Raw genomic sequence first — 25,210 nt, 5'->3', positions numbered from 1 at the left:
TACAGACCAGTATTAATATAGATACAGTGCTTAGCTGCTCAGTAATATAAAAACAGAATCACAGAATGGTTTAAGTTGGAAGGGACCTTTAAAGATCATCCAGTTCCAACCCCCCCGATGGGCAAAGACACCTTCCACTAGACCAGGATGCCCCATGCAACCTGGCCTTGAACACTTCCAGGGATGGGGCATCCATCATTTTCTCTGGGCAACCTGTGCCAGTGCCTCACTGCCCTCATGGTAAAGAATTTCTTCCTGATATCTAATCTAGACCTGCTCTCTTTTAGTTTAAAGCCATTCCTCCTTGTCCTATCACTGCATGCCCTCTCCAGCTCTCTTACAACCCTTTCACGTGCCAGAAGGTCTCCGCAGAGCCTCCTCCTCTCCAGGCTAAACAACCCCAACTCTCACAGAAGCTACTGTCTAATGCACTGTGAAGTGCAGAATTATTTTTTTCTAATTGTAAAAGTATTTTCACTCAAAGTATTCTGAAATACTTTCACAACTGAAAAAAACCTCCACAATTTCTGCACCTTACAGTGCATTGGCACAGTAACTTCTGTGTAAAAGAAAGATTCACGTTTTTGCATGTAACCATATGCAAAGCCTAAATTTACTGGGATGATTTGTGATCAACTCAGTGGATGCTCCCTGATGCTCTCAACCCTGGTGGGCTTAATTCTAACTTGGCACCTCATTCATTCGCTGTAGGCAGCATGGATGGAGCCTAAGATACTCCTAAGCCCTCCACCAGTAAGGAGCTGCATGAGGACAGCCTGAGGGCATGCTGAAGTTAGCCCATCTTTGAGCAAGCTGATCTCCAGAGGTCCTTCCTGAGCAAAATGACCAAGTGTAAATTTCAGCTACTGATTTTGCAGGACCTCTGGTATGAACTGCTCTGTAAGTGGTTACTCCCACTGTACCTGGTGAGCAGCATCCAACAGCAGCTAACCCCGTATGTGCCTCAGATGCAAGGAGACAAGCTGGGTGCATCACCTACAGGCAACACTCAACCCCCTTCTGCCTGTGTTGAGCCTGCAGAGCTCCCTGCTGAGCTGCAGGCGAGGGTGCACAGCTCTGCCTGTAACCTTACCTGCAGCTCTCATTCATCATCCTGACCAGGGACAAGTCACCTTGCCATGAAAAGCCCACTGGCTGTGGCACAGTGCTGCAGCAAACACCCAGCTAATTTAGAGGAAGTGCAGCCTTCCCACAATTCATTCAAAAGGCAAGCTGGCTTTATTATTTTTCAACTGTATATACAGGTAATCTGGGTCTTCTGTACATTCCATTAATAGGAAATTCTTTAAATTATTAACATAATAAATAACATTGAATCAGCTGTGCAAGTCAGAGCACAAACTTAATTGCACTACTACAAAAGTAGATAGCTCATCAAAGCACATACTTCAAGTTAAAAGCAAGACACCAGGACCAAAAGGCATGATTGAGGCACTTGCAGTTTAAAACACCTGTGGTTTCTCTCACTCCTCTACTACCCAAAGCTGTCAGCTAGAGACAGGGTATTACCCCCTATGCTACAGCTTTTTCCTAAAGCAGGGCTTCTGTAGAAAAATTTCACTTGATCATTAAGCAATGTAACTCCTAAGTTATTTTGCTCCTTTTTTGAGTACTCAAACATCCACTGCCACTGATGCTGACTAATGCAACCTAGCAGAAGAACCAGGGAAGCCTTTTGAAGAGAGCTCCACAGAACACCTTGGGAGGGGTTTACCTCTTCTCCCTCAGACACTCCCAGAGATGGAGTCATTGCAGCTGCACCCAGAGCAGAACTGACAAAAGCCCTCAACACCCAGGGCTGCAGCATTGTTTTCACACAAGATGCATCCTGAGAAGCCTCCCAGATGAACAACAGCGTGAAATGGCACTGGCACATCACACACACACCAACCTATGTAAACATGCAGTGCTTGGTGTGCTGGAACAACATGGAGGGACTGCTGGACCCATAACATAAGGGAACTGGGGGAGCCCTACTGTTAAGATTCAGTGGCCATGTACCTTGAAAATGCAATGTGTTTTAAGCTAGACCATAATATATACAATCAAATGCAGGGATGGAGAACCAAGAGCCCGTAAGCCTGTATTTCAAGAGTGCGCTTGGCATACAGTAGTCTCTTCCACACCACAAGAAAGGCAGCTGCTTTAGATCCAGAATGCGAGAAAGTTTGGCCAGGATGGTTCAAGAACATCTCCTGCAGAAGAGTCAGCAGTCCCAGCTGATATCATCTTTCTGTAGTGAAGTCTGTATGGTCTGCATGTCTCTCAGCAACTGAAGATTCTTCCGGCTCTTCTCTCCAGGCTTCACTTTGATGGGACCTGCATTCTTGCCTTTTGTGCTTACTGTAGTTGTTACTTTAACCTCACTGACTGGGAACCTGCTGTCTTTTATTTGTTTAGCAGAAGTCTTTCTGGACTTGCATTCTCTCCTAAGTCTCTCTAGCTGAAAGAGAAGCCCAAAGAAAAACATTAAGAAGTGATCTTGTTTCAGTTTTATGTTCAGCGATTCTTGCAAACAGCTGAAATATCCCACCACTTATCTCACCCAGGTAAGCAGATGGTTCCAAGTCACACTCAACAATAAATATTTTACTTTCCTTACAAAGCATTGTTATATTTGCATCTTTAGAGCTGTGTTTAGCTTACAGTCTGATCTACCACCTCTCTAAAAACTGAAGCTCATTATGGGGGAACACCGCCATTAGGAATGTAACAGAAAAAGGTGTAGATGAAAGAAGTTGATTTGCCACTGTTACCATCCAGTGATTAAAAAAGAAAACAAGTGTTTTTTACATACATACTAGTAATTTTAATAGCTAGTCACTACCAGAGGTGTAGCTTTGAAAAGAATACCAGAGCTCTGCTGGGGTGAAGAGGTGGTATCCACACACAGCACTGTAAATCACAGCATCAAACACTCAGTTCTTCCCAGCAAAGACTGAATGGAGAACTGGACAGTCTGAGGTTCAGACACATTCATATGCCCAAACCACAACATGGGTGGCTTCTATAGCTCCCCTCTCTAGGGTGGTGGTGGTCCCTCCTCCTAGTTGACAGCATGCAGCATCATTACTGCTGAGAACTACAGCACATCTGCTTCTCTGCAGCAGTTCCTCTGAAGATCATAAGATATCTAAGTGAGTAACACTTCAAATAGCAAGCATTTTGCAGATCCATTCTGGATGTCAGGTCTCAGCCTGTGTTTTGTGCATAAGTTACATCAGGTGAGGGTGAATCGTGGTTCATATGAACTGAACCAGATTAAACACATGGGTTTAAGCTCTTTGAAAGAAATTCACTAAAATTAATGAAAACAAAAGAAAACAGGGAATCAATGTGTGTGTTTTATAGCTTTGAATGAAAAGGCTACACTATCCAAAACATTCTGAAAGTTATAGAATAAGCAAAACAGGTATTTTGAGCCTTTAAAAAATGCAAATCAAAACATAAATAGGTAGTTTCCTCCAAGTAAAGGAAAACTGTTCAACAATGTTCAAGGAACAAGAGGAGTGTAAAATGCAATGTGAGAATAGAGGCAAAAGCTCTGTCCAGGACAGGGTGAGGAGTGGGCACAGGGTGACAGAAAGGATGTTTCTGCAAAAATACTGGTATAGATGGAGGTATGCAGACTAACTTTGGGACATCAAAGGTAGAATTCAGAATTAGACAATGCTACTCTAGTTATTTCTGCTTTATGCAGTTGCTGCTAGATTAGGATATAGCATTAAAAAAGCCCTGCTTAAGTCAGCAATTCTACATGAGTATGAACACAGGCAAAAGAAACTCACCTGCAAACGATGCCTCCGAACTTTGTTGATTTGGTCTGCCTTTGCTTCCATCTTTCCCACCAGTGCATCAAGTTCCCTCTCCAGATCTTCCCTCACTGCAATAGTTGGGGCTTCCTGGATGAGCTTTGACAGCTGCTCATGATCACTAGCACACAATTCAGACAGAACAAAGCTTGTATCAGGCTCCATTGGCTTCTACAGCTCATACCCCAGTTTAGAAATAACACTTCTAGGAAACCATAGCATCAGCAGCCAGACATGTTCAACACACCATAACAAACCAGTAAAAACAGTTTTGCTGGTTTGCAGCACTATTCCAGTAGCTCATCCTGGAGGCAGGCTGCTGCAACATTGAGTCTCAATAATCTAAGTAGCTTCCAACTTCAAAATGCATATCCAAAATGACCAAATAACCCCTTGAGAACTTGATCTCAGCACTCATTCAGTTAATATTTTGTGTATCTGTACCTACTGCAGCTGTGCAGTACAGTAACAATTCATGTTCTGTTAACCAGGACAAGCAAAGCACCAGCAAAGCTGTCCTTTAATGAACTATTTGTCCAGACCCTGCTTTTGGCTAGGATAGAGCTTTCATTTTTAGTAGCTGTTACAGTGCTGTGTTGTGGATTTAGTACAAAAATAATGTTGGTAACACTGATGTTTTCATTGTTCCTGAGGAGTGCTTACACTAAGCTTTTCAGTGTCTCCTGCTATGCCGGTGAGGAGGGGCACAAGAAGCTGGGGCAGAGAGATTCCTGGGATGGCTGGTTTGAACTGGCCAAAGGGATATTCCATACCATAGAACATCATGCCCAGAATATAAACTAGGGGGAGTTAGCCATGAGAGGACAATTATTGCTGAGGACTGGCATTGGTCAGCAGGTGGTGAACAAATGTACTGTGCATCACATACTTTTTTACCTTGGGTTTTATTCCTCTCCATTTTTCCGTGCTATTATCAATACATTTGACTGTATTTCAATTACTAAACTGTCCTTATTTCAGCCCATGGGTTTTTTCTTTTCCCAGTTTCCCTCCCCATCCCACCAGAGCAGAGGGGCAGGAAAGCAGCTGCATGGTGCTTAGCTGCCAGCTGGGGTTGAACCAAGACAGTACTTTCTGGCATCCAACATGGGCCATGAGGGGTTAATGACAGGTCTGACCAGAATGTGTGAAGACAAATCTTTTCTAGGCATCGTTGTACTGGTTTAACAGCGGCTGGTCGCAATGCTGGTTCATGGTGCCACGGAATCCCGGGCCATGAAATTCCTGGGGGGAATGGGTGTGCTCAGCGCACCGCGGGAGCCACCTACTGGGGAAGCGCTGTAATTACACTGCTCTCATTCCCTGCTCGGCGGGCCAGCCTACAGAAGAGACATGGTCCCACACCTTCCCCTTCTTCTCCAGGCTAATCACAACAGCCTTTGAGAACTCTCAATAGCCCCAGGGTGTTAAAACCAGCGTGGTGCCAGAGCTTGGATCCAGCAAGGTGCTGAATGGAGTTCAGATCAGGGGAAGATTTGTGTCTGCGGGCAGTGAGCGAGCCGCTGTGTGGGACTGACTTCCTGGTTAAACCCCACAGAGAGTAAGCTACCTTCTACACAAAAGACAGGATACAGAGGGTACACACCACAGGGAATCCCGAGTTTCACCTGTGGGACGACAGGGAGAAGATGAAGTGGGATGGAAAACCTATACCTCAACCCTAGAGGCACAGGTACGTGAACCGCAGGGAAAAAAAGCAAGCACAAATAGGGGTTCTTCCAGGAAAGTTGCTGCTTAAGTCTTCATAGTGGGCAGTTCTCCAGACAGAGTGGCAGGGCTGATCTTATTCCTGATCCTATAGATAGGAATCCTAATTCTTTTTTACAGGAAATGGTAGAATCCTAGGACCAGTATTAGAGGAGCCCCATCTCCAGCCAGGTGCAGGAGAGGGACAACCAGATTTACTGGACTGTGTGGATCAGATGGCGTGGCACATCAGACCCAGGGGAGTACAAGGCTTTAGCAGACCCTGGGCCACAGTGTACCCTAATGCCATCAAGCCATACAGGGGCAGAACCCATTTGTATTTCTGCAGTGACAGGGGGATGGTGTTGGAGGCTAACATCGGCCTGACAGAGTGATTGGCAAGAGGACCCCACTGTGGCTGGCTCAGAGGCTCTGTGCACCCTTGGCAGGGCCTGTCTTGGGCGAGGGCATTTAAAGGACCCACAAGGGTACTGGTGGGCTTTCAGTACAGCTGCCCTGGAGACAAAGGAAATGAAGCATCTGTCCACCCTGCCTTGTCTCTCAGAGGACCCTTCTGATGTGGGGCTGCTGAAGATCAAAGAACAAGAGGTGATAGAATGATTTGGGTTGGAAGGGACCTTAAAAATAATTTTGTTCCAAACTCCCTACCATGGGCAGGGACATTTTCTAGTAGACCAGGCTGCTCAGAACCCCATCCCACCTGACCTTGAATGTTTCCAAGAATGGGCACCCACAGTTTCTCTGGACAACCTGTTCAGTGTCTCACTATCCTCACAGTACAGAATCTCTTCCTAATATCTCATCTAAGTCTGCCCTCTTTCAGTTTAAAGCCATTACCCCTCATATAAACACTACACACCCTTGTAAAAAATCCCTCTCCAGCTGTCTTGTAGCCTCCTTTGAGCCCTGGAAAGCCACAATGAGGTCTCTCTTGAGCCTTCCATTCTCCAGGCTAAAAATCCCAGCCCTCTCAGCCTGTCTTCAGAGGTGCTCCAGCCCTCTGATTGTCTGTATGTCCTCCTCTGGACTCACTCAAGCAGGCCCACATCCTTCTTATGTTGGGGGTTACAGAGCTGGATACAACACTCCAGATGAGGTCTCACCAGAGCAGAGCAGAGGGGCAGAATCCCCTCCCTGGCCCTGCTGCCCACGCTGCTTTGGATGCAGCCCAGGACACGTTTGGCTCTCTGGGCTGTGAGTGCCCATGGCTGGGTCATGTCCAGCCTCTCATCCACCAGCACCCCCAAATGACTTCAGCCATTCAGCTACCCACCCATCACTTTTTCCTGCCCTGAAAGACTGTTATGACAGCTGAGTCCAAAGTCATGGGCTCAATTAACTCAATGGGCTAGTAAAGGGATGGTCCATAGACTACAGGAATAATATCTGTGTGTACATACATGAAAAGACTGGAAAGGTGATGGTGGTTAACTGGGACATACTGGAAAGTGTGAGGCTTGGGCAGGACATAAATGGTACAGTATAAGGGGTGGATACTGTCCATCCCAGCAGGCAGGAGGGATGGGTGTGGGGGTGTGTGAGTGGCAGCAGGGTACTGAGCTGCTGGCTGGGTCCACACCACAACAGTCTGCTGCATTGGGGCAGTGACTTCTCCCTTGCCTCTTCTGAATATACTGCTGCACATAAGCACAGGTCTGCTGTCCAGACTGTTTAGCAGAGCCTCTATCTGCAAGGAGAATTGACAGCCCTTGCAAGCAGCAAGACAAAGATTACATGCTAGAGACCTCCTAAACTAAGACCTTTCTCAGGCAAAACCTTCTAAGTTCAAAGCAAAAAGGCAAGAATATGAAACATCTACATTCATAAACTGCAATGGAGAATGTACCACACTCACAAACTCATCTGTCCAAATTCATCTTGTAAAGTCAGCAACACTTCTGAGAGCTCTTCCTGAGATGAGGACGAGTCCATTGGCAGGGATGGCCTTCTGCTTTTGCTGGCAGGATGAGCCATACTGGTGGGTTTTGCTAGTGGAGCATCGTTTACCACATGTCTGTTACACAAAGCTTTCGTGTGATGTTTCATCAGGTGCAGCACGTGTTGCACATTGGCAGCAACTGAATGACTGGGACTGGTAGACTGAAAGGAAAAGAGACTTCTTTTAAATGGCATTATCAACAACTTGATAATACTGGAGAGCATTTAAAAACAGTGGCACTTTCATTTTACTGACAAGAATGTAATTTTTGTTTCAATTAATACACCCTAACAAGAACACCCTGTCAAGCAGCAGAGCAGGCTCATTTTTGGAAATACCAGCTCAGCTAGTTGTCAATATCCAACAAAGACAATCTGTAAGAAAAGTGTCAAAGAAAATTACATTATCTGACCACTGGGTGTCAGGAGTGCACCGAGGCAGAGACACTTAAGGAGCTGCAGCTACTGAGCTTTGGAATTAATCAGCTCACCTTCCCAGCCACAAAGGGTACGTCACCCAGGCACAGTCTGTAATGGGGCTGCACAGTGGAATGTCTTCCAAGAGAGCATTTCTGGAAAGAAAGAAGAGAGAAGTATTTAGCAAAAATTATACTACAGCAAACCTACTTTCCCTTTACTTTGTAGTAAAAGAGGCAACCTGCTCCCTAATCACATGCACACAACCTTATTTAACTCCTCAGAAATTGCCCTTCTCTTCCCCATATCTTACCTTCTCTGGCTGCTTAGCTTTTTTCCTAGGTTGTGTTGCTTTTGGAGAAAGCAATGGTGATGCTGCTTGAATCAGTAGTCTGTTGGTTTCCAGGCCTGTCTGAAGCTACAATTGAGGGAATAAGGGGAGTTACTGAAATTAGATTAATAAATAATCAGAGACAGTAGTGCTAGCAGAGAATTGCAAACTGAGAATTTTTAAAACATAGGCTCTCTAAAAGCAAGGGCTGCAAATTTTTAGGATATTTTTGCAGTCCAAGGTCAACTTAAACATTAAATATTTCCTCTGGTAGCACTACTTGTCAGCAATCCTAATAAGTTAGAGAATTAGCCTTAGTGCATTAGTCCCATGCAGGCAAGTGCCAAAACATCAGCTGTGCTTTACACTTGACAAGGTATTGGGGAGCTCAAGCCACCCACGCCTGATCAATTGATCCCATGACATATAGTTACTAGGGAACTACTCCTTCTGTCCTATTAAATTTGACAGTAAAAAAAACCTACAAACAAACAAACAGCCACAATAACAAAACTAACCACCAAACCATCTATTGAGAGAGTTAGGGTTAGAACTTCCTGTCGACAGTGAGAATCCTAACACGCTTTGCTGTTCAAGAGGAAGATATGGCATGGCTTTAGAAACCATGTCCTGAAGAAGCATTCACAGCACAATTTTTCATTATTAAATTGAGATATCCCTTTCCCCATCACACCAAACTCCTGGCAAAGGTTAATGTTAGAGCCTAACACATTACCTCCATAATTCTTCAGCATCCAATGAATGTTTAATGAACACCACACTTTTGGATTAGAAGATCAGCCAGCATCCTTAAGGGCTCATAATCAAGAGTATGTTGTCTCTTTTTTGCCTCCTTCTACAATATTTTAATTACAATTATGAACAAGGGAGCCCATTTGTTGACCTTGATATATTCAGAGGTTCCCATGCATACTCAATTATGAATTAGTCTGAATTTCTACTCCTCTTTTCCAACTAACTTCTCTTAGTAAAGAAATCAAAGCTTCAGTGCACAGGTGGTGGTAGAAAAAGGTTTCCAAAAAGCTCAGAGAACTTCAGAACATTTGGTACTTCAGGCAGGAGGAAAAACAAACAAAAAACCACAAAAAACCCCCAAACAAAACCAAAAACCCCCAAACAAAAACAACGAAAACAAAAACAAAAAAAAAAAAAAAAAAAACAAAAAAAACCCCACAAAACCAAAAACCAAAACAAAAACAAACAAAAAAAAATATCACAAAAACAAAAAAAAAAAAAAAAACAAAAAAAACCAAAACAAACCCACAAAAAATCCCCAAAACAAACAAACCAACCAACCAAAAAAGATACTAAAACCAGGATTTCATTATTCTGTGAGGCATATGGGGGGCACTTTCAGTAAGCTTAGCTGAAAAGTTGATAAAAAGGAAGAGCTAATTACAGTGCATACCAATACAAAAGAAATTTCCTGTTGGTTACCTCAGCAGCTTTTTCCTGAACAAGCTTCCTTGCATGTTCTTCCTCCTGAAGCTTCTGTTCCAGCTCTTTCATTTTTTTCTAGTCAAAGTTGAATAAAAATAATAGCATTACTAATGAAACAATTCTTTTTCTTCCTGAAGCCCACAGTACTAAGAGCTTGAGCAAAACTATGAGTCCATCTTAGGATTTAAAGATAAATGAAGACTTGTGCATTGTACTGATTGCTGATGCTTCACCTGTATAGGCATAAATACAGCAGTCAAAAGCTTACGCTTAACATTTACTCTTTTTTTCTATTCTTACATTCACAACTGGTATCTGAAGTTAAGTCACAGCCAAATACACACAGAGCAATACACAAGGCTCTTTCTCTTCAATTGTAAAATCACCCTAGACAGTGGGTTGCTTTGTATACATTATCCTCCAAGATTCTGTACTACAAAAGAGCTAACAAAGACATATCATTATAAGGCAAGGGAAGACTTGCTTTATTTAGACCACTAATGGTATTTTTGCTAAAATCTGTAACTTGCACTCTTTCAAGAAAAGAATTTTTGAATATGTAGCCACCTTTCTAATAAAAAAAGAGGGAGGAAAGGTTGCATGATGCCTCTGAGATACTTTTAAACAAAACTGAAGTAATTTCATCTTTTTATCACAAAAGCATATAAGAAGCCTTTTGAAACTCCTCTTCAAAGGAAAAGGTTAATGGAAAAAGCACGTATTTCTTTGTAAACCTCCAACAAGATGAAAACATTGTTTAAACAAGATACACTGAAATTCCCAATGTGAAAGTTATCAAATAACTTTCTGGCTTTATACAGCAGTGAAAAAACAATCCAGAGCTCCAGTACCCAAAACAATTTCCCTTCTCTTCCCCCAAAGACTGATAATTCAAGAGCCACTAATCAAACTTAAGGCAGAAAAGTGTGCTAGACAGAGTGATGGCTGGATTTGAACACTTGTTTATAAACCCACTACACTGAGGTACTAAATATTTCTGCTTTACTTAAGCATTAACTACAAAAATAATGCAATGAGCTGTTATACAAAGGTGTTAAAAGGCAAAAGCCTGGATAAACATTAAGGACAAAGGCACTATATAAAGGAACCAACTTTTTCTATTGAATAAAAGAACCATTCTGATGATTTTTTTTTTTCATTCAAAACAAAGGTATTCCAGGTAACTTAAAATCATCTTCTGCCCTTTACAGTTATTGGCACAACCCTTGATATCCGTGGTCAGTCTCAAAGACTTTTTTTTAATCTGTTAAGCATGAAAATATTGAGGAAAATATTCTCTTTAAACTGAAGATTGACATGAAGCTGGGCCAAGGCTTTTATTCTGAAATGAATGAGTATTTCCTCAGCTAGCTGTTCGGCTGCAGCAGGCAGCTCAAACTGCACAGCAAGAGTGTATCTTACTGTATCACCTGTGATAGACCCTGTTAGAAATTATATACCAAATTTAGATTCCCTAAATGATTTCATTGTTTATAGAAGGTATTATGCAGATTACTGGACTGTCACTAAGAGAGAGGCCACAGAGCCAAGCGAACAGACCCTGCCCAGCACTGCTGCCCATCACATAAGACAGTACTGCAAAGCAAGCAGACTGCAGGTCAGCACTGGGCTGCCTGACCATCCGACTCAATCACCAGGAGCCACTGCAAAAAATTTTAATGACAAAATAGAAATAAAATATTTCTATTTTTGGCCTGTTTTCTAACAGAAAATTATTTTCATGCAACCACCTACTCACAGAATCCCAGAATCATAGGATGGTTTAGGTTGAAAGGACCTTTAACGGTCACTTAAGTCCATGGGCAGGGACACTTTCCACTAGACCATGTTGCTCAAAGCCTTGTCCAAACTCATCTTGAATGTTTCCAGGAACAGGGCATCTACCATCTCTGTGGACAATCTGTTCCAGTGTTTTGCCTCCCTCACTGTAAAAAATTTCTCCCTTGTATTTAGTTTACCCTCTTCTAGTTTAAAAGCACTGCCTCTTGTTCTATCACTACACTACAGGCCCTGCTAAAACATCTGTCCCCATCTTTTTAATAAGCCCCCTTTAAAAACTGAAAGGCCACAATAAGATCTCCCTGGAGCCTTCTCTTCTCCAGGCTGAACAACCCCAACTCTCTCAGCCTGTCTCCACAGGAGAGGTGTTCCAACCCTGCGGTGATTTTCGTGGCCTCCTCTGGACCTGCTCCAACAGTTCCATGTCCTTCCTGTGCTGAGGACCTCAGGGTTGGACACAGAACTGCAGGTGGGGTCTCACTAGGGCAGCGTGGAGGGGCAGAATCACCTCCCTTACTCTGCTGGCCACGCTGCTTTTGATGCAGCCCAACCCACAGAATGGGTTGGGGCCCCCCACAGAATGGGGGGTTAAGTCTCACTGTTAGCATTAAGATCAATTACTATGAACCACAGTTATCCAAAAAATGTCATCCACACACACATTCAAATTCTGGCCATCTGGCTACATGCAAGACCACAGGCCAAACTGCACTTTCAGGGAACAGCCCTGTTTCTTTACTCCATCTTCAGACACAGACATGATCAGATCTTCTCAGTCAGCTGTCCAGAGCCTGCACTGCAGGACTACAGTTGCAATAAAGATGTCTCAAAAGCATTTCCAGGGTAAGTACTCCAATTACAAGGACTTCACATAAATAGGAATCTCAGCATTTCCTTTCCACAGGCAATACTGACATTAGCAAATTACTTGAGGACAATACTTACAGGGCCAGGTAGTGGTTCTTGGGAGATAAAATGCTCTCAGTAAGACCCCCATAGAACTTGTGCTCTGGCAGTGTCTGAACTCAGAGGCAGATACATCACCACTCACTCATGAGCCATCACCTCACCACTTTCCATCCATTTCAGCACATCCTGTATGAAACTGTCTCTTATTTCTTGCTTCAAACTCGATTTGAAAATGTTCCTATGATCTTGCCACAACTACAGCAGAGATCGAAGAGGGAACAGATGCAATGCTTCTGAGTAGAGAGTGCAATCACCCTTTAAAGATTATAAGGTAACACCTATCACATGGATGCTCACATAGGAACATAGCCTATAACCACAGAGGCAGGCAGACCTGTCAACCAGAAAATGGCTCATGACAGCATAATGACACAAGGAAAATGACTTGGCATCACAGCTAAATCCAGATTTATTTCAGTCCCAAGAACTGCTTCAAAATTGTGTGAATTTAACACCCAATTCCCCTTAAACATATTTAATTGTGACAGCTACTAATTCCTGAAGATAAAGAATCAAAGCTCTCTGGTTTGTTCCAGAAAAGAACACAAGAAGAACCATAAGGCTGAAATTATTTTCACTAGCCAGGCACAAAAAGGCAAACAACCCAGTCTCACCAAACTTCAGCTACTATCAGTCAAAAACTTGGTAAAAGCCTTTCAGAGGGAATGCCAGTTGCTGAACTTGTTATTTCAACTCTAATCCTAGAGGAAACTACTACTACTTTCAGAGTACAAGACCCAGGAGACTCTTATTTCTCTTTTCAAGTGTTTGGCCTAAATAAACAATGCAACCACTTGTACTCTACAACTGGAGCTCACCACAATGGGGTGTCAAGATCATAAAAAGCTTGTAGCAGCCGCTTTGGCTCAGGGACTTCCAAGAATAGTTGTAGCATCTAAATGTTCTGCAGCAAGCCAAACAGCTAAAGATTTACTACCAAATATCTCCTTATGTACTTCTGGAGAAACATCATCTACTTTACCACCTGAGATAAGGGCTGGTGTGCAGGGTGGCAAGCCTATGATTTGACAGAATCCAGAGCTGCCATCCTCAATACCACAATTTAATCACATACTATCTGGTCCTCTTGAGGGAGCAGGGAAAAAATTTGCAGAAGGAAGCCTCTCCCTGGCTAAGCTCTCTGTAGTTTCCAGGCTTGGGAGACTTGTGGTGTCTTTACAGCAACAGAGGGAGGTACAGGGATGGGACTTCAGAGGCCAACACCACAGAGGGTACACAGAGATGGATGGGGTTTGCACGGCAAGGCACTGGTAGCAATGGGGCTACAGGGGTGGCTTCTCTGAGGAGCTGCCAGAAACTTTCCCATGTCAACAGAACCAATGCTAACAGAGCCAGTGCCAGCTGGCTCCAAAACAGACCCACCGCTGGCCAAGGCTGAGCCCAACAGCAATGGTGGTAGCACCACTGGGATTACAGATTTAAGGAGGGGAAAAAAAACTGCTAGGGAACAGCAGCAAAAAGGGAGGAGTGAGAATATTTGAAAGCAGCAGCCTTGCAGATCCTAAGGTCAAAAAGGGAGGGGGAGAAGGTACTCCAGGTGCTAGAGCAGAGATTCCCCTGCAGCCCCATGGTAAGATTGAGTTTTATTTCTCACCATAAAATTACAAAAACTATAAAAATTCAAGGGTCAACCCACAACAGAATATGACCAAACACAGTCATGTTGAGTTTGTAGAAACTCCTGATTCAAACAGAGTCCTGAAAAGGCAGACTGACCCAAACCCATCCAGTGCTAGAGGCCTTGCAACAGCAGGCTCCAGAAGTCTGCACACAAAATAACTAGTAATAATTGTGTTTCTTATTAAGGAAGGATAAAAGGAAAAGAATACATCAAATTCATACAAGTCAAGGTACATCTGGATAATAACAGAAAATAACTGCTAGCATTCAGTAGCATGCAAAGCAAGCCAAGATCTTAGGAATGGCTGCAATTTTACAATGCCTAGGCACCAACAAAGCACAAAAGAGGAACACCAACAGACTATTAAGGCTTAATAAAACTCCAACTCCAGCAGTGTACAGTGACCCAACGTCTACCTGGACATGTAGACTTTCAGCAGTAACTTCAAGTTTTTACAACAGCTCAGTTTTAAAATGAAGTTTAGTTGCTGTCCTACTCTAAAGCACAAGGCTTTGCTCAGCTCTGCTACTGCCATAGAGCTGTGAAGTACAGATTAGAATAAGCAAGATAAATCTGATATAGTACCCAACACAAATGACAGACCTCTGCTAAGGACTGCATCGTAGTAAGTCTGCTATACTCTTTTTCCAGTATATCCAGCTTTTCCAATTTCGACTGAACATGCGATTGGTCAAGAAGCCGATCTCTCTCCAAGAAGCCCTTGAAGGAAGAAGTGAAAAGGAAAACAATTATAACAAAGGAAAACAATTATAAGCACAAGAAAACAAGACCATCTTGTGTCTGGAGCACAAAGGAGGCCCATAAACAGTCCAAAGGAACTCCTACTTCCTCTGTGCAATTTTAGATGGTGCCACAATCAGGGAGCAAATTGCACCATCAGCAGTAGGGAACCACACACTTAACCACAGCTGATAGGAAGGATTCTGCAGTCTCTCCTTCCTCCCAACCCAACACAGTAAAAAAAGAAAAAAAATCATTATGCAGAAATTAGAAATAGCTTTCTCCATTTTTTTCTTCAGTAAATATTTAACAAACTGAAATAGAATAGCCACAGAGACCAACAAACAGACAGCTCTAGGTGACCCATATTTCTATAAAACAAAATTCAAGCTCATTTTAGATATAGGCCAAATCCCAATTACTGATGGTGGGAAATAGAAATTTTACTGCTATTTCTACAGAATCAGTATTACAGCCCCAATTTAGCAAGAGAAGCGCTAGTAAAGAAAATCCCCAAAGACCTGAAGAGTGTAAACACAAAAGGGAGTTTTTTTCCCAGTGGCACACAGGTATAACACTGGAGAATAAGGATGAGCTACTGCAGTAAGCCAATCATGCAGAAGCAAACAATTCATATTAATACCAGAGCCTGCTATTGCCTTAGAAACGGGTGCACAAAGAAAATACCAAGGTCTTGAGAAGACTGGGAAATGTAAGTAGGGAAGATATCCATACCGAAGGATATGAAGGCCAGCTGAAATAGACATCCATGCTTAAAGGTATTAAAATTACACTAACTATGAAAAATCATGACATAATTAATGATTTTTATGATTTAACCCTGAGATAGTTTTGGGAACACACCTGTTTCTCCAAAAGATGTGACTTCTCGTTTTCTGCATGCTGGATCATTTTCCTCATGTAGTCCAGCTGTTTCTCTAGAAGGCTGCATCGAGACTCAGCAGCTGCCAGCTGAGAACACAGCTCTGAAGATAACAGAAGGCAGAAAATGGAAATCATGTATTGCTTGGTCCTGGGATTTTTTTTGTTGTTGTATTCAGGACAGTTTCAAAACAAACAAGAAAAGGACCATCTAAGAAACTTACCCATTATGCCTAATGAACTTCTGTATGCATAAAAATCCCTAAACCAAAGAATGCCTTTAAATTATTTCTTTGTAACTCCACATGCCATTGCAAATTAAAAGATGCCAAACAAAGTAAACTAAAATTAGTTTAGGCATTGATAGGAATCAAGTTTCATCCACACCAATGTTCTATAGTATCTATACAAAATTTGCAAACAACCTTGATTTTTCTTTGACACTTCAGTCTTGTCATGTTCTTTGCGTTGCATTTGCTCACTCAGTACTTTTTTATAGTCTGCTGTTTCCCTGCTGAGGTGTTTTACATTCTCCTCTGCCTGAAACCGTTCCAACTCCAGTCGATGAATTTTTTCCTGGAGATTCTTCAGGGCAGAAAATATTGCTGCAATTGAATATGTACCTTTTGTTAGATACCATTAAATCACCACTTCAAGACAACACCGAACTTGCAATGCTATTATAAAAACACGTTATGTAAGAAGGTCAGAGTGTTCCCTACCAGCATCCAAGAGTCCTTCCAGGAATTAAGACCTGTTTCCCTTTGAACCATAACTGATTCTAAAACTAGTCTTGAACAAATAGATGCCCTTAGTGCACCCCCTTCACCTGACACATCTGGGAAAGATACAACTATTTCCCAGAACAAGTCATATAAATATTGTGTCAATTAAGAACAAACAGTGCATCCTCTGACCCTTTATCAAAAGAAAATGAAAAGTCACAATTAGATAGTTAAACAGTGGCAATTATCTATATTATTATTATTCCTACCACAACAAATACATAAACACAATGTTCCCGTGAATGGCCACACCATAATAAAGGTTAACTATGAGAAGGGCTACAAAAGTGCTTATTTATAAGTGGACTTCTTTTTTAATTCTTCTGGTTTTTGCACTTGTGCTCCCCTCCTCCACCTAAAAACATACATCTCCTTTGTGCTGAACCATTTTTCCCTTTCTACTGCATTCCCAGCTTTAGCAGTTACTGAACAAAGCCTTTCTATATTCTTCACCACAAAAAGAAAAGCAGTTGTAATAGAACTCACAGCACCTTGCAATTAGACCAACTGCTGGTAATCTGATGTACTGCGCCTCTTAGGTGTGCTGTTTAATTCTGTAAAGGGAACCATAAGCATAAGCCCTTTCCCCAATACAGGGCTGCTAAAGTTAAACATAAGAACATCTGTACACACAGCTCATATAGCAGAATAATCTGCAAGGTCACATCAGCCCTCTCCTTTGTGCTTAAATCCACTCCAGAGAAAGAATGTACCTTTACTACAGAATGCTTGAGCACTAGAACAGTTGGAACTGCATATTGGTTTGGGCATCACATTACCAAAAAGAAAAGAAAAACAAAACAAAACCAAAAAAAAAGAAAAGTAAAAAGGAAAAATAATTATCAGAATGAGCATCCCAGAGTAAAAATTCATCAAATCTTGAAATGAATATCAGCACATGCGAGTATCACATCAATGGAAACCTGTTAATTACATAACTAGCAGCAACAGTAGTCACAGTTAAGAGGAAGTTATTGATAACTTGGCCCTATTTGCATATCAGAATCACCAACTGCACCCTCTTCTCTATTTACATTACTGTTCCTTGGATTCAGTTGAAATAGGCATAGCTGAGACAATAAACAGATTTGTTACTATTACTCTTAAAAGCTACATTGAAATCTCTGTATATTCACAGTAATGACTAACAAAATAGCAATGAAGCAACTCAAGCAATGAAAAGATAAAGGTAAAACGCAACAGGATATCAAGTACCATTCAGTCATTCCTGTTAGAGCATTAAAGCCAACTGTGCATGCTGACACACATATACAACACAGACATTAAAATCACAATAAACAGAACTTACTATACTCAATTTCAGGATTTTTCAATAAGATTTATTTAATACAGGGAACAGGAGTAGCAATAAGGACCCTCAAGAACAATCAAATCAATTTTGCCATTTGAAATTACTAAAATATACACTCCAGAATGTTTCTGCATTTTTAAAAGCTATGCAAAAAGAGAAACATACTGGATCATCCATGTGTTGGATTCAATTTTCAGTACATATTCACATTTACTTGCACTTTATTTAAACATTTTTTGAAAACAAAAACATTTGCTAATTTTAAAAAAGGGATATAATTTATCCGATTGTCTTCCACCACCTATCCTTATCTCAGAGTTGGCAGAGTCACCATTTGAAAAAAAACTGCCAAGTGAAAACTTGGAAGTCAAAACTTTATTGCTAATGCAACATGGAGCACACTCGGCAAAAATACACCTGCATCAGTAATTCATAAGGAAGCTTTTTCCTGCGCATCCCATTTTTCATTTGTAAAGATTGTTTTAGTTTTGTGTCAACGGCATTCTCAAAAGTGATGGCCTTGAAAGTATATACTGCATTTTAAATAGCACTGCAAGAACTGAGATTTCATCTTCTAGGTCATTAACACAGGAGTCCCTAGTAACTCAGACATGAATTGTGTTATTGGAACAGGGACTTGAGGCTATCATCCTGATTTTTTACTTAGTTTGGGTAATACTCGGATTCATCCTAAATATTCCTCACTTTTGTCCATATAAGGAAAAAGTATCAAGCAGTTCACACCCTTAAGCCTCCATGCCACTCCAGTCTTAAAGGGATCATTTCTGCAATGACCCTGACCAAACAGCTCATCAAAGGATAGGTCCTGCTCCACTCTCCCAAATCCTCATGATATACTCTGTGTGTACCCCAAGGCAGCACTGGAGTAAGTCTCACTGGATGACAAGCTTATTCACTAAAACAACAGAAAACTAACCAAGAATAGGTTTTTTGTTCATGTCCAGTCAGTCAAGACAAATCTGTTTACATGGAGATGAACATCAGGACCAGAGTGGGAGAGGGAGAAGGAACAGCCTAGAAACAAGAAGAATAAATGGGAATAAAATTGCCTCCCTTTTTGGTTTTGTGAGCTCTCAGCCCAGCACTTTGCCTTCTCTGTATCCTTTAAGTCTTCAGTGATACAATAAATACTCACAATACACCCTTCATTCATGACAAGCATTTCAATTTTAACAGGACCAAACCTCTTCCTTTGCTCCAAACCATTCTGGGGACTAAAGTCTCCTTATCTCTCACTCAGCTACGAATTCAGGAGAAGAAAGGTTGAAGGAGACGAAGACTGAAGAAGGGACAAAGAAAACATGTCAATACAATTGCACAAAGTACTCAGACAATTTTACAATTCTCTACTTCCGAAGAAGAGCATCTTTCTCCATCTGTAAGATGACCTTTATCATCAGGTGTTCTTTGGAAAAAGAAGTGCAAAGGACCTACAAAACAGGCAACCTGGACATCACTGGGAATTGATAAAAGGATAAAAAGACTTCAATCTTCACAGATGTGGAAGACATACAGTATTTTACCATGATTTGGAAACAGGTAAGAAACCAACTTTGCTGAACTAATACCTCTGCTGTTGCTTTCAGGATATGGAATTACTGGTTTCCATGGGGAGCGCTCCAAATCCGAATTAATAAATGGCTTGTGCTTCGGGTATTCTATAAACGAAGTTGAAGAGAGTCCATCTGTGGCTGATGTAGAGTTACGAGTTATGTGGTGATCATCCTGAAAACAAAATAAAGCTGTTATTCAGCACATTTGTTGCTTTGTCATAACAACAGAAATAAAGAAAAGTAGGATTCCATCAGATGATATGTAGAGGTACTGCTACAGGAGACTCATATCTCAAAAGCTGTACTTCCTTCTTTTTAGCCTTAGGACGTGTCATTTTTACATTTAACTCCCCTTCACTAAAAACAATATCAAACAGATTAATCTCTTTCCCATACTAGTTTCTGATTTACACTTTTGTTTCCCATTTACTTATACTGTCTGCTGCTCATTGGGAGAAGGCGATCCACAATCAGTTGGAAAACAACCACATTCCTAATTACTGGTTACATTTACAGCACATGAGATACTGCACTAAAGTGGCCAAACCTGATAAGGCACACCCAGGACCATGGTTCTACATCACCTCATCTAACACAAGAGCTCACTGACTGCACATGGGACACAGGACACACTTTGCAGCTGGGAAGGTGAGGTGAGAGTCCCAGTCCCTCTAACTCCACTTACTTCAATTCATCTTCCTTATCTTTCCATTAGTAGATGGAACTTCACAAGACACATCCAGATGGCTTTATGCTACACCTGATTAGTGGTATCAGCACAGGAAACAGCAGATCACAGCCAGGAAAGTACTCCTACCTCTAAGCAGGAACGTACTCTTAAATCAGCTTCAGACTGTTCTGACAAACGTGGCCATAGAGACCATGGATTTCCCAGCAGTCTGCATCAATTTTGCAAACACCTGCTGTGCTTTGGATGTTGCAATGACCTGAAAGGACCACCTAGCTGGGAAGATGCTCTACTAAATAAAGGAGACATGGCAGAATACAGTGCTGATGGTTTCGACTCAAAAACTCTCTACCTGGCCTAAGCTTTCAATTTGTATATACAAATTAAATGAAATGCTTACTTTTAATTTCTCTCAACTGCACCCATCACTGAACATTTCAGTGACAGAATCTGAAAGCAACCTAAGAGAGGTGGGCTGCAGACAGATGCAAAGCTCCTACAGCTTCCCCCTTCATCAGTAAGATAAATGAGCAACTGCTGATCTTGGCAGGGTGCTTTTAAGCTTTTGCAAATATCAATCATTGGGAGAATATCTCAACCTAAATTAAAATACAGAAAGTATTAAGTACCTCATGGTAAATTGCACAACAGCCCAAAATGCATTATGAGCAGCCAAATATGGGGGAAAAATTTAAGAAAATTTTAAAGCTATTTAAAGCCCATACACAGCTGATTTCCTCTTACAAATAAAGTGATCCATTGTGGGCAAGAAAATTAGGATCCTAACTACTCTGAGTATGTCAATTGGTGTTTCTAAGCATAGTTTTATGACTGCTTTGCAGTTTGTGTTTATAACATTTTCCTACACAACATAATGGCTTTTCTCAAAATAACGGAATTTGCACACACATTTGGTACCTCAGAAAGTGAATTAAAACACTAATCCCTAATTGAGAATATTTTAATAAAACCATTTCAAGCAGGTGTTTTATGCATATACACACTGCTTTACACTCAGCAGCCTCACAAGTCTAACCAGAACACACGAATCCATCTGATCGAAAGCCTGTTAAGTGCTAACATCAAAAATGCCATCAGCATTACAGGATATGGCATTGATGAGCACAGAATACTAAGACCAAATGATGGAGTAAAAACAAACCAAGAAAAACACAGCACTTCTGTAGCAGACAATACAGGAACAGCAGCAACATAAGCCTCAGCAACCATCGATTCAAATATCAATATCCTGTCTGCTATTGATTCAAACCAAAGGTATCCCATGAAACAGTCAAGAGAAAAAGGGGAATCAGTTTGAAACCAAAGTAGGGCTGACAGCATCACAATCCTTCTAAATGTCACCATCATCTTTCATGTCTTTACAGGCAAAGTCTCCTCTGAGAATTAAATATAACTATATAAAAATATCAAAGTAAAGGAATTCTTTTGTTTGTTTTTACTGACATTAGTAACATTTTTCTAGCCAACAGCAGACTAAGTGAAAGAAAAATCTGGTGTACTCAAAAGCCCGGAGCACCAAAGTCACACAAAGTAAAGTAAATTGAGGCTTTTGACTAGTTACACATCTTCTAAATTCCACCCGGATGCAGGGAACAGGCACTAATTTGAATAGTCAGAAACAGTAATTTGCAATAGTAATTTGAACAATGTAATAGTCAGTTCAGATATCTGCTTCAAATAGCTACTGAAAAAATTTATGCTGGAACACCATATGTTATATAGGCAATGGTTCTTTGTTTCAGTATAAATAATAATTTGCTACCAAGTATATTTTTCTTCCATATTTTTAAGCAAGAGAGTGGCTTATATTCAGTTTCATAAATAGTGACTTTAAATAATTTGACTGAATACTTTGTGAGAGTTTACAAAACAGCCTCAAGGAATTTCCCATCACAAAGCTCAAACATCACAGCAATTCTCTGCTCTTTTCCCCACTCTCTCAAGTCGTTAAAAATCACTTAAATTTGCTCCTGCTGTTGGAAAGTCTCACAGGGAGTATCATGCTCCAATGCTCAGGAAAATTGTGAAAAATAAAAAAAAATCAGGGAACTCTATATATTTGTTCTGAATCTCAGCTAGGCCACATTTGCTAACTACAGCTCCTCTCTTTCACTGTACTCCCTACAGTCTTTCCTTTCTTAAGCCACATTAAAGGCTCAGAGTAGTAAATGAAGAAGCTTAACAGTCCCACAAGGAGCCAAGTGTACCCTATTACATAACAGCAAGCTGAGCACGTTTTATCTCCACAGGTCTGACAACACTGCCTTCCAAAATTCATGGCTTCCACCACTGCATATCAGCTGCCTACCCAAGCAGAAAGAAGGGAATATTAAAAACACAGACCAGCAATATCTTAACACATCACCAGCACACAGGGACCTCCTGAAGCTCACAAAAGCTGAACACAGCAGGGAAAAAAAAGACACAAGCTCATATGGAAAGTTTTCTGCTAAGAATCAGCAACTTGGGGCTGAGGGACACTTTTCAAACAAACTTCTGTAGACATTAAAAATGACCCATCATAACGTTGTTACTTCCCTGACACAGAAACAAGTACAGCACACCGTGAAAAACTATCCAGAGAGCTTTTAAACTCAGTGGTGTACCAGTCATTCCAGTAAGGAAAAGGCAAAAAACCATTTTTCTTGTTATCTTACCCAAATTACTAGATCTGTGGACAGTAAAAATAACAATGATTTATAAACAAACTGTAATGCTAAGTGATAGCAGGACACAACATCTTTCAGGCAGTGACTGCATGAAGAAAGCATAAAGGCACAAAGTCAGCACCTTTGGTACTTGCACTCTGGCACGGGAAAAAGGGATTAAATTAGAATGGGTGCTATTGCAAGTTCTCATCTGGTACCACAACCAAAAAAGGAAAAGAGAAAAAAAGATTGATACCTGGCAATGCTTTAAGTGACATACAGTAGTCTTTGCACGTGGTAAAAAAAAAAAAAGGGGCAAACTCTGGAAAATTATGCAGGGAATGAGCAAAAAAAAACCCCAAAATAACGAGATACTGAATGAACTGATTATAAAACATCCAAGTATCCAGTTATTCAAACTTTCATAGTCATTGTGTAGGGACAATCTCAATTAGCAGCCTACCCTCCCTCATTACTGCAGTACTAGGAAAGTGGGGACGGAAGGACAGCCCCTAGCCCCTATCACCCACATGCCAAGTTAAGTGCTGGCTGCACCTCCCTGATATAGACTGAGTCAGGAGCACTCTACATTTCAGTAACATCTCTAGTTAAAAGCACACACAAAAAAAGTTAACTTAGTTAAGCCATTACATCAAATGGGGAGGAAAAAATGTTGGCACAATACAGTAATTTTTGTCAACTATCTGCCGTAGAGTGCCAGATGTATTAAAAGCAACTACTTTCAATGTTCAGAAAAATATAAAGTTACGGTTTTTTTCTTTTTTTGAGCACATACAGAAAGTCTACAGTGGGCAACTTTTTTCCCCAAAAGTTTTGTTTTGCTAACTAAATTGATTAACAGCCTCCATTTACCTACTGAAGACTAAAACGAGTCTTCTGACATCCTTTTCTAGGCATGCTAGAAACAATTCCATTCAGGAAAGAGATAGGAGTCCTCAAATTCCTCTTGCTGGTCGAGGTGTAAGTATGGGAGCACACTGCAGGGCAGGAGACACACAGCAGAGAACCCCACAACGGGTGCTCACCACCCAGGCAGTGAGATCCCAAAACACGAATCCCTTAAGAGTGATCTCGCACACCATCGTGCTGCAGCCTTTTCAGCATCTCTGCTCCTCCAAAGCGCATGTAAGACACAGCTTCTCACAAAAAAAAAAAAAAAAAAAACAAAACCAAACCCAAAACAAAACACAAAAAGACCAAAAAACAAGGAAAAGCGACCACTTAAATTTAGAAAGCGATAAACATCAAGCCAAAACTGCGGACGCGGAAATTCTGGTCCCCAGCGTGCAGGTGGTTACCTGTCCCAATCTGCCAGGTGCTCCCACACGCGCCTAAGGGCACGGGTATCTACCAAAGCTAAACCCCAGCTTAAGGCAACGTTTCCACCTTACAAAGAGAAACAACCAGACGTGCGATCCACCAGCAGCTCGGCACTGGGAGCTCTGGGCTTGCCGTGCTCGCCCCACTGACCCAGCACTGCACAGAGGGGGCTTGGCTTAGCCCCGCCTGCCCGTGGAACAGGTGCTTTCAAAGTCACGACACCGAGCTATTCGTGAGAACAAACCAAATTCAACGCTTTGTTCCCATTCGCTTACAAACAGGATCTCCAGGCACTGGCATGGGGACAGCAACAGGGCTGGTATCAACAGCCCAGTATCTGTCTCTTTTTCTGTCGCTTTAGAAAACATGTGTGCATACATCATGGCTTTATACATACATACATACAGATATATATATATACGTATACGCACATTTACACACATATACACATACAAACACCTATAAACATACATATATGTATATATATATATATATATATATATATATATACACATGTTATTTAACAGACAAGCCAGCTTCCACAGCCTGTACGGCTCCCGGCACGCTGGAGGCATGCAAGCCACCAGCCCCGCACTACCCGGCCGCTGCCCCCCGGGCCCCCCACCAGTCCTACCCATCACCGCGGGGCCGCCCTCCGAGCCTCACCGTGTGCGGACGGCCGGGCTCAGCCGCCGCCATGTCGGCCGTAAGGGAGCCCGCGCTAGCCCTTGTCACTTTAAGGCACGGCCCCCGCGCGGCGCCTCGCTTGACTGCCTTCCCAGCCAGCCAATGAGAAGGGAGCATCGGGGGTAAGTTCCGCCCCGTCGTCCGCTCGGAATTGAGTGACAAGGCAGGTACCCAATAAAAAAACAGCGGGGGCGCCGCTCAGCCAATCGAGAGGAAGAGGCCGCGAGCGGCGGGCGGGCCCCTGCAGCCAGGCGCGCGGGCGGGGGGGCGGCGCGTGGGCACGCGCGGAGGGAGGAGGGCGGAAGAGGCCGGCCTTTGTCAAAGGGAGCCCCCGCGCCTCGGCCAATCGCAGAGCAGGGGCGCCGCCGCCGCCCGGCGCAGGGCAGGGCGCCCGCGGCGGGATTGGCGGCGG

The 25,210-nt window shown here is 42.1% G+C and overlaps 1 protein-coding gene across 4 annotated transcripts; it reads right to left on the bottom strand.

The window, feature by feature from the left end:
- Window positions 1-1,216: 1,216 nt before the first annotated feature.
- CEP57 (centrosomal protein 57) lies at window positions 1,217-24,875 on the bottom strand. 4 transcript variants are annotated; one of them, XM_048294607.1, is made up of 11 exons: window positions 24,778-24,875; window positions 19,429-19,585; window positions 16,168-16,347; window positions 15,725-15,846; window positions 14,705-14,839; window positions 9,706-9,783; window positions 8,230-8,334; window positions 7,991-8,071; window positions 7,417-7,661; window positions 3,810-3,954; window positions 1,217-2,464 (listed from the first exon to the last, which is right to left on the bottom strand). In XM_048294607.1, the coding sequence occupies exons 1-11, from the start codon at window positions 24,808-24,810 to the stop codon at window positions 2,228-2,230; spliced, it is 1,518 nt and encodes a 505-aa protein (XP_048150564.1). In that variant the 5' UTR covers window positions 24,811-24,875; the 3' UTR covers window positions 1,217-2,227. The 4 variants fall into 4 exon arrangements, with proteins under 4 accessions (XP_048150564.1, XP_048150565.1, XP_048150567.1 ...); XM_048294608.1 differs by having other exon boundaries at window positions 14,723-14,839; XM_048294610.1 differs by lacking the exon at window positions 24,778-24,875 and adding an exon at window positions 18,777-19,139 and having other exon boundaries at window positions 19,429-19,447.
- Between the last annotated feature and the right edge of the window lie 335 nt (window positions 24,876-25,210).

Source organism: Corvus hawaiiensis, chromosome 2, assembly GCF_020740725.1.
Source record: "Corvus hawaiiensis isolate bCorHaw1 chromosome 2, bCorHaw1.pri.cur, whole genome shotgun sequence".
Lineage (NCBI taxonomy): Eukaryota > Metazoa > Chordata > Aves > Passeriformes > Corvidae > Corvus > Corvus hawaiiensis.
The sequence above is the reverse complement of the archived record's forward strand: the minus strand, read 5'-3'. Positions and strand labels throughout refer to the sequence as shown.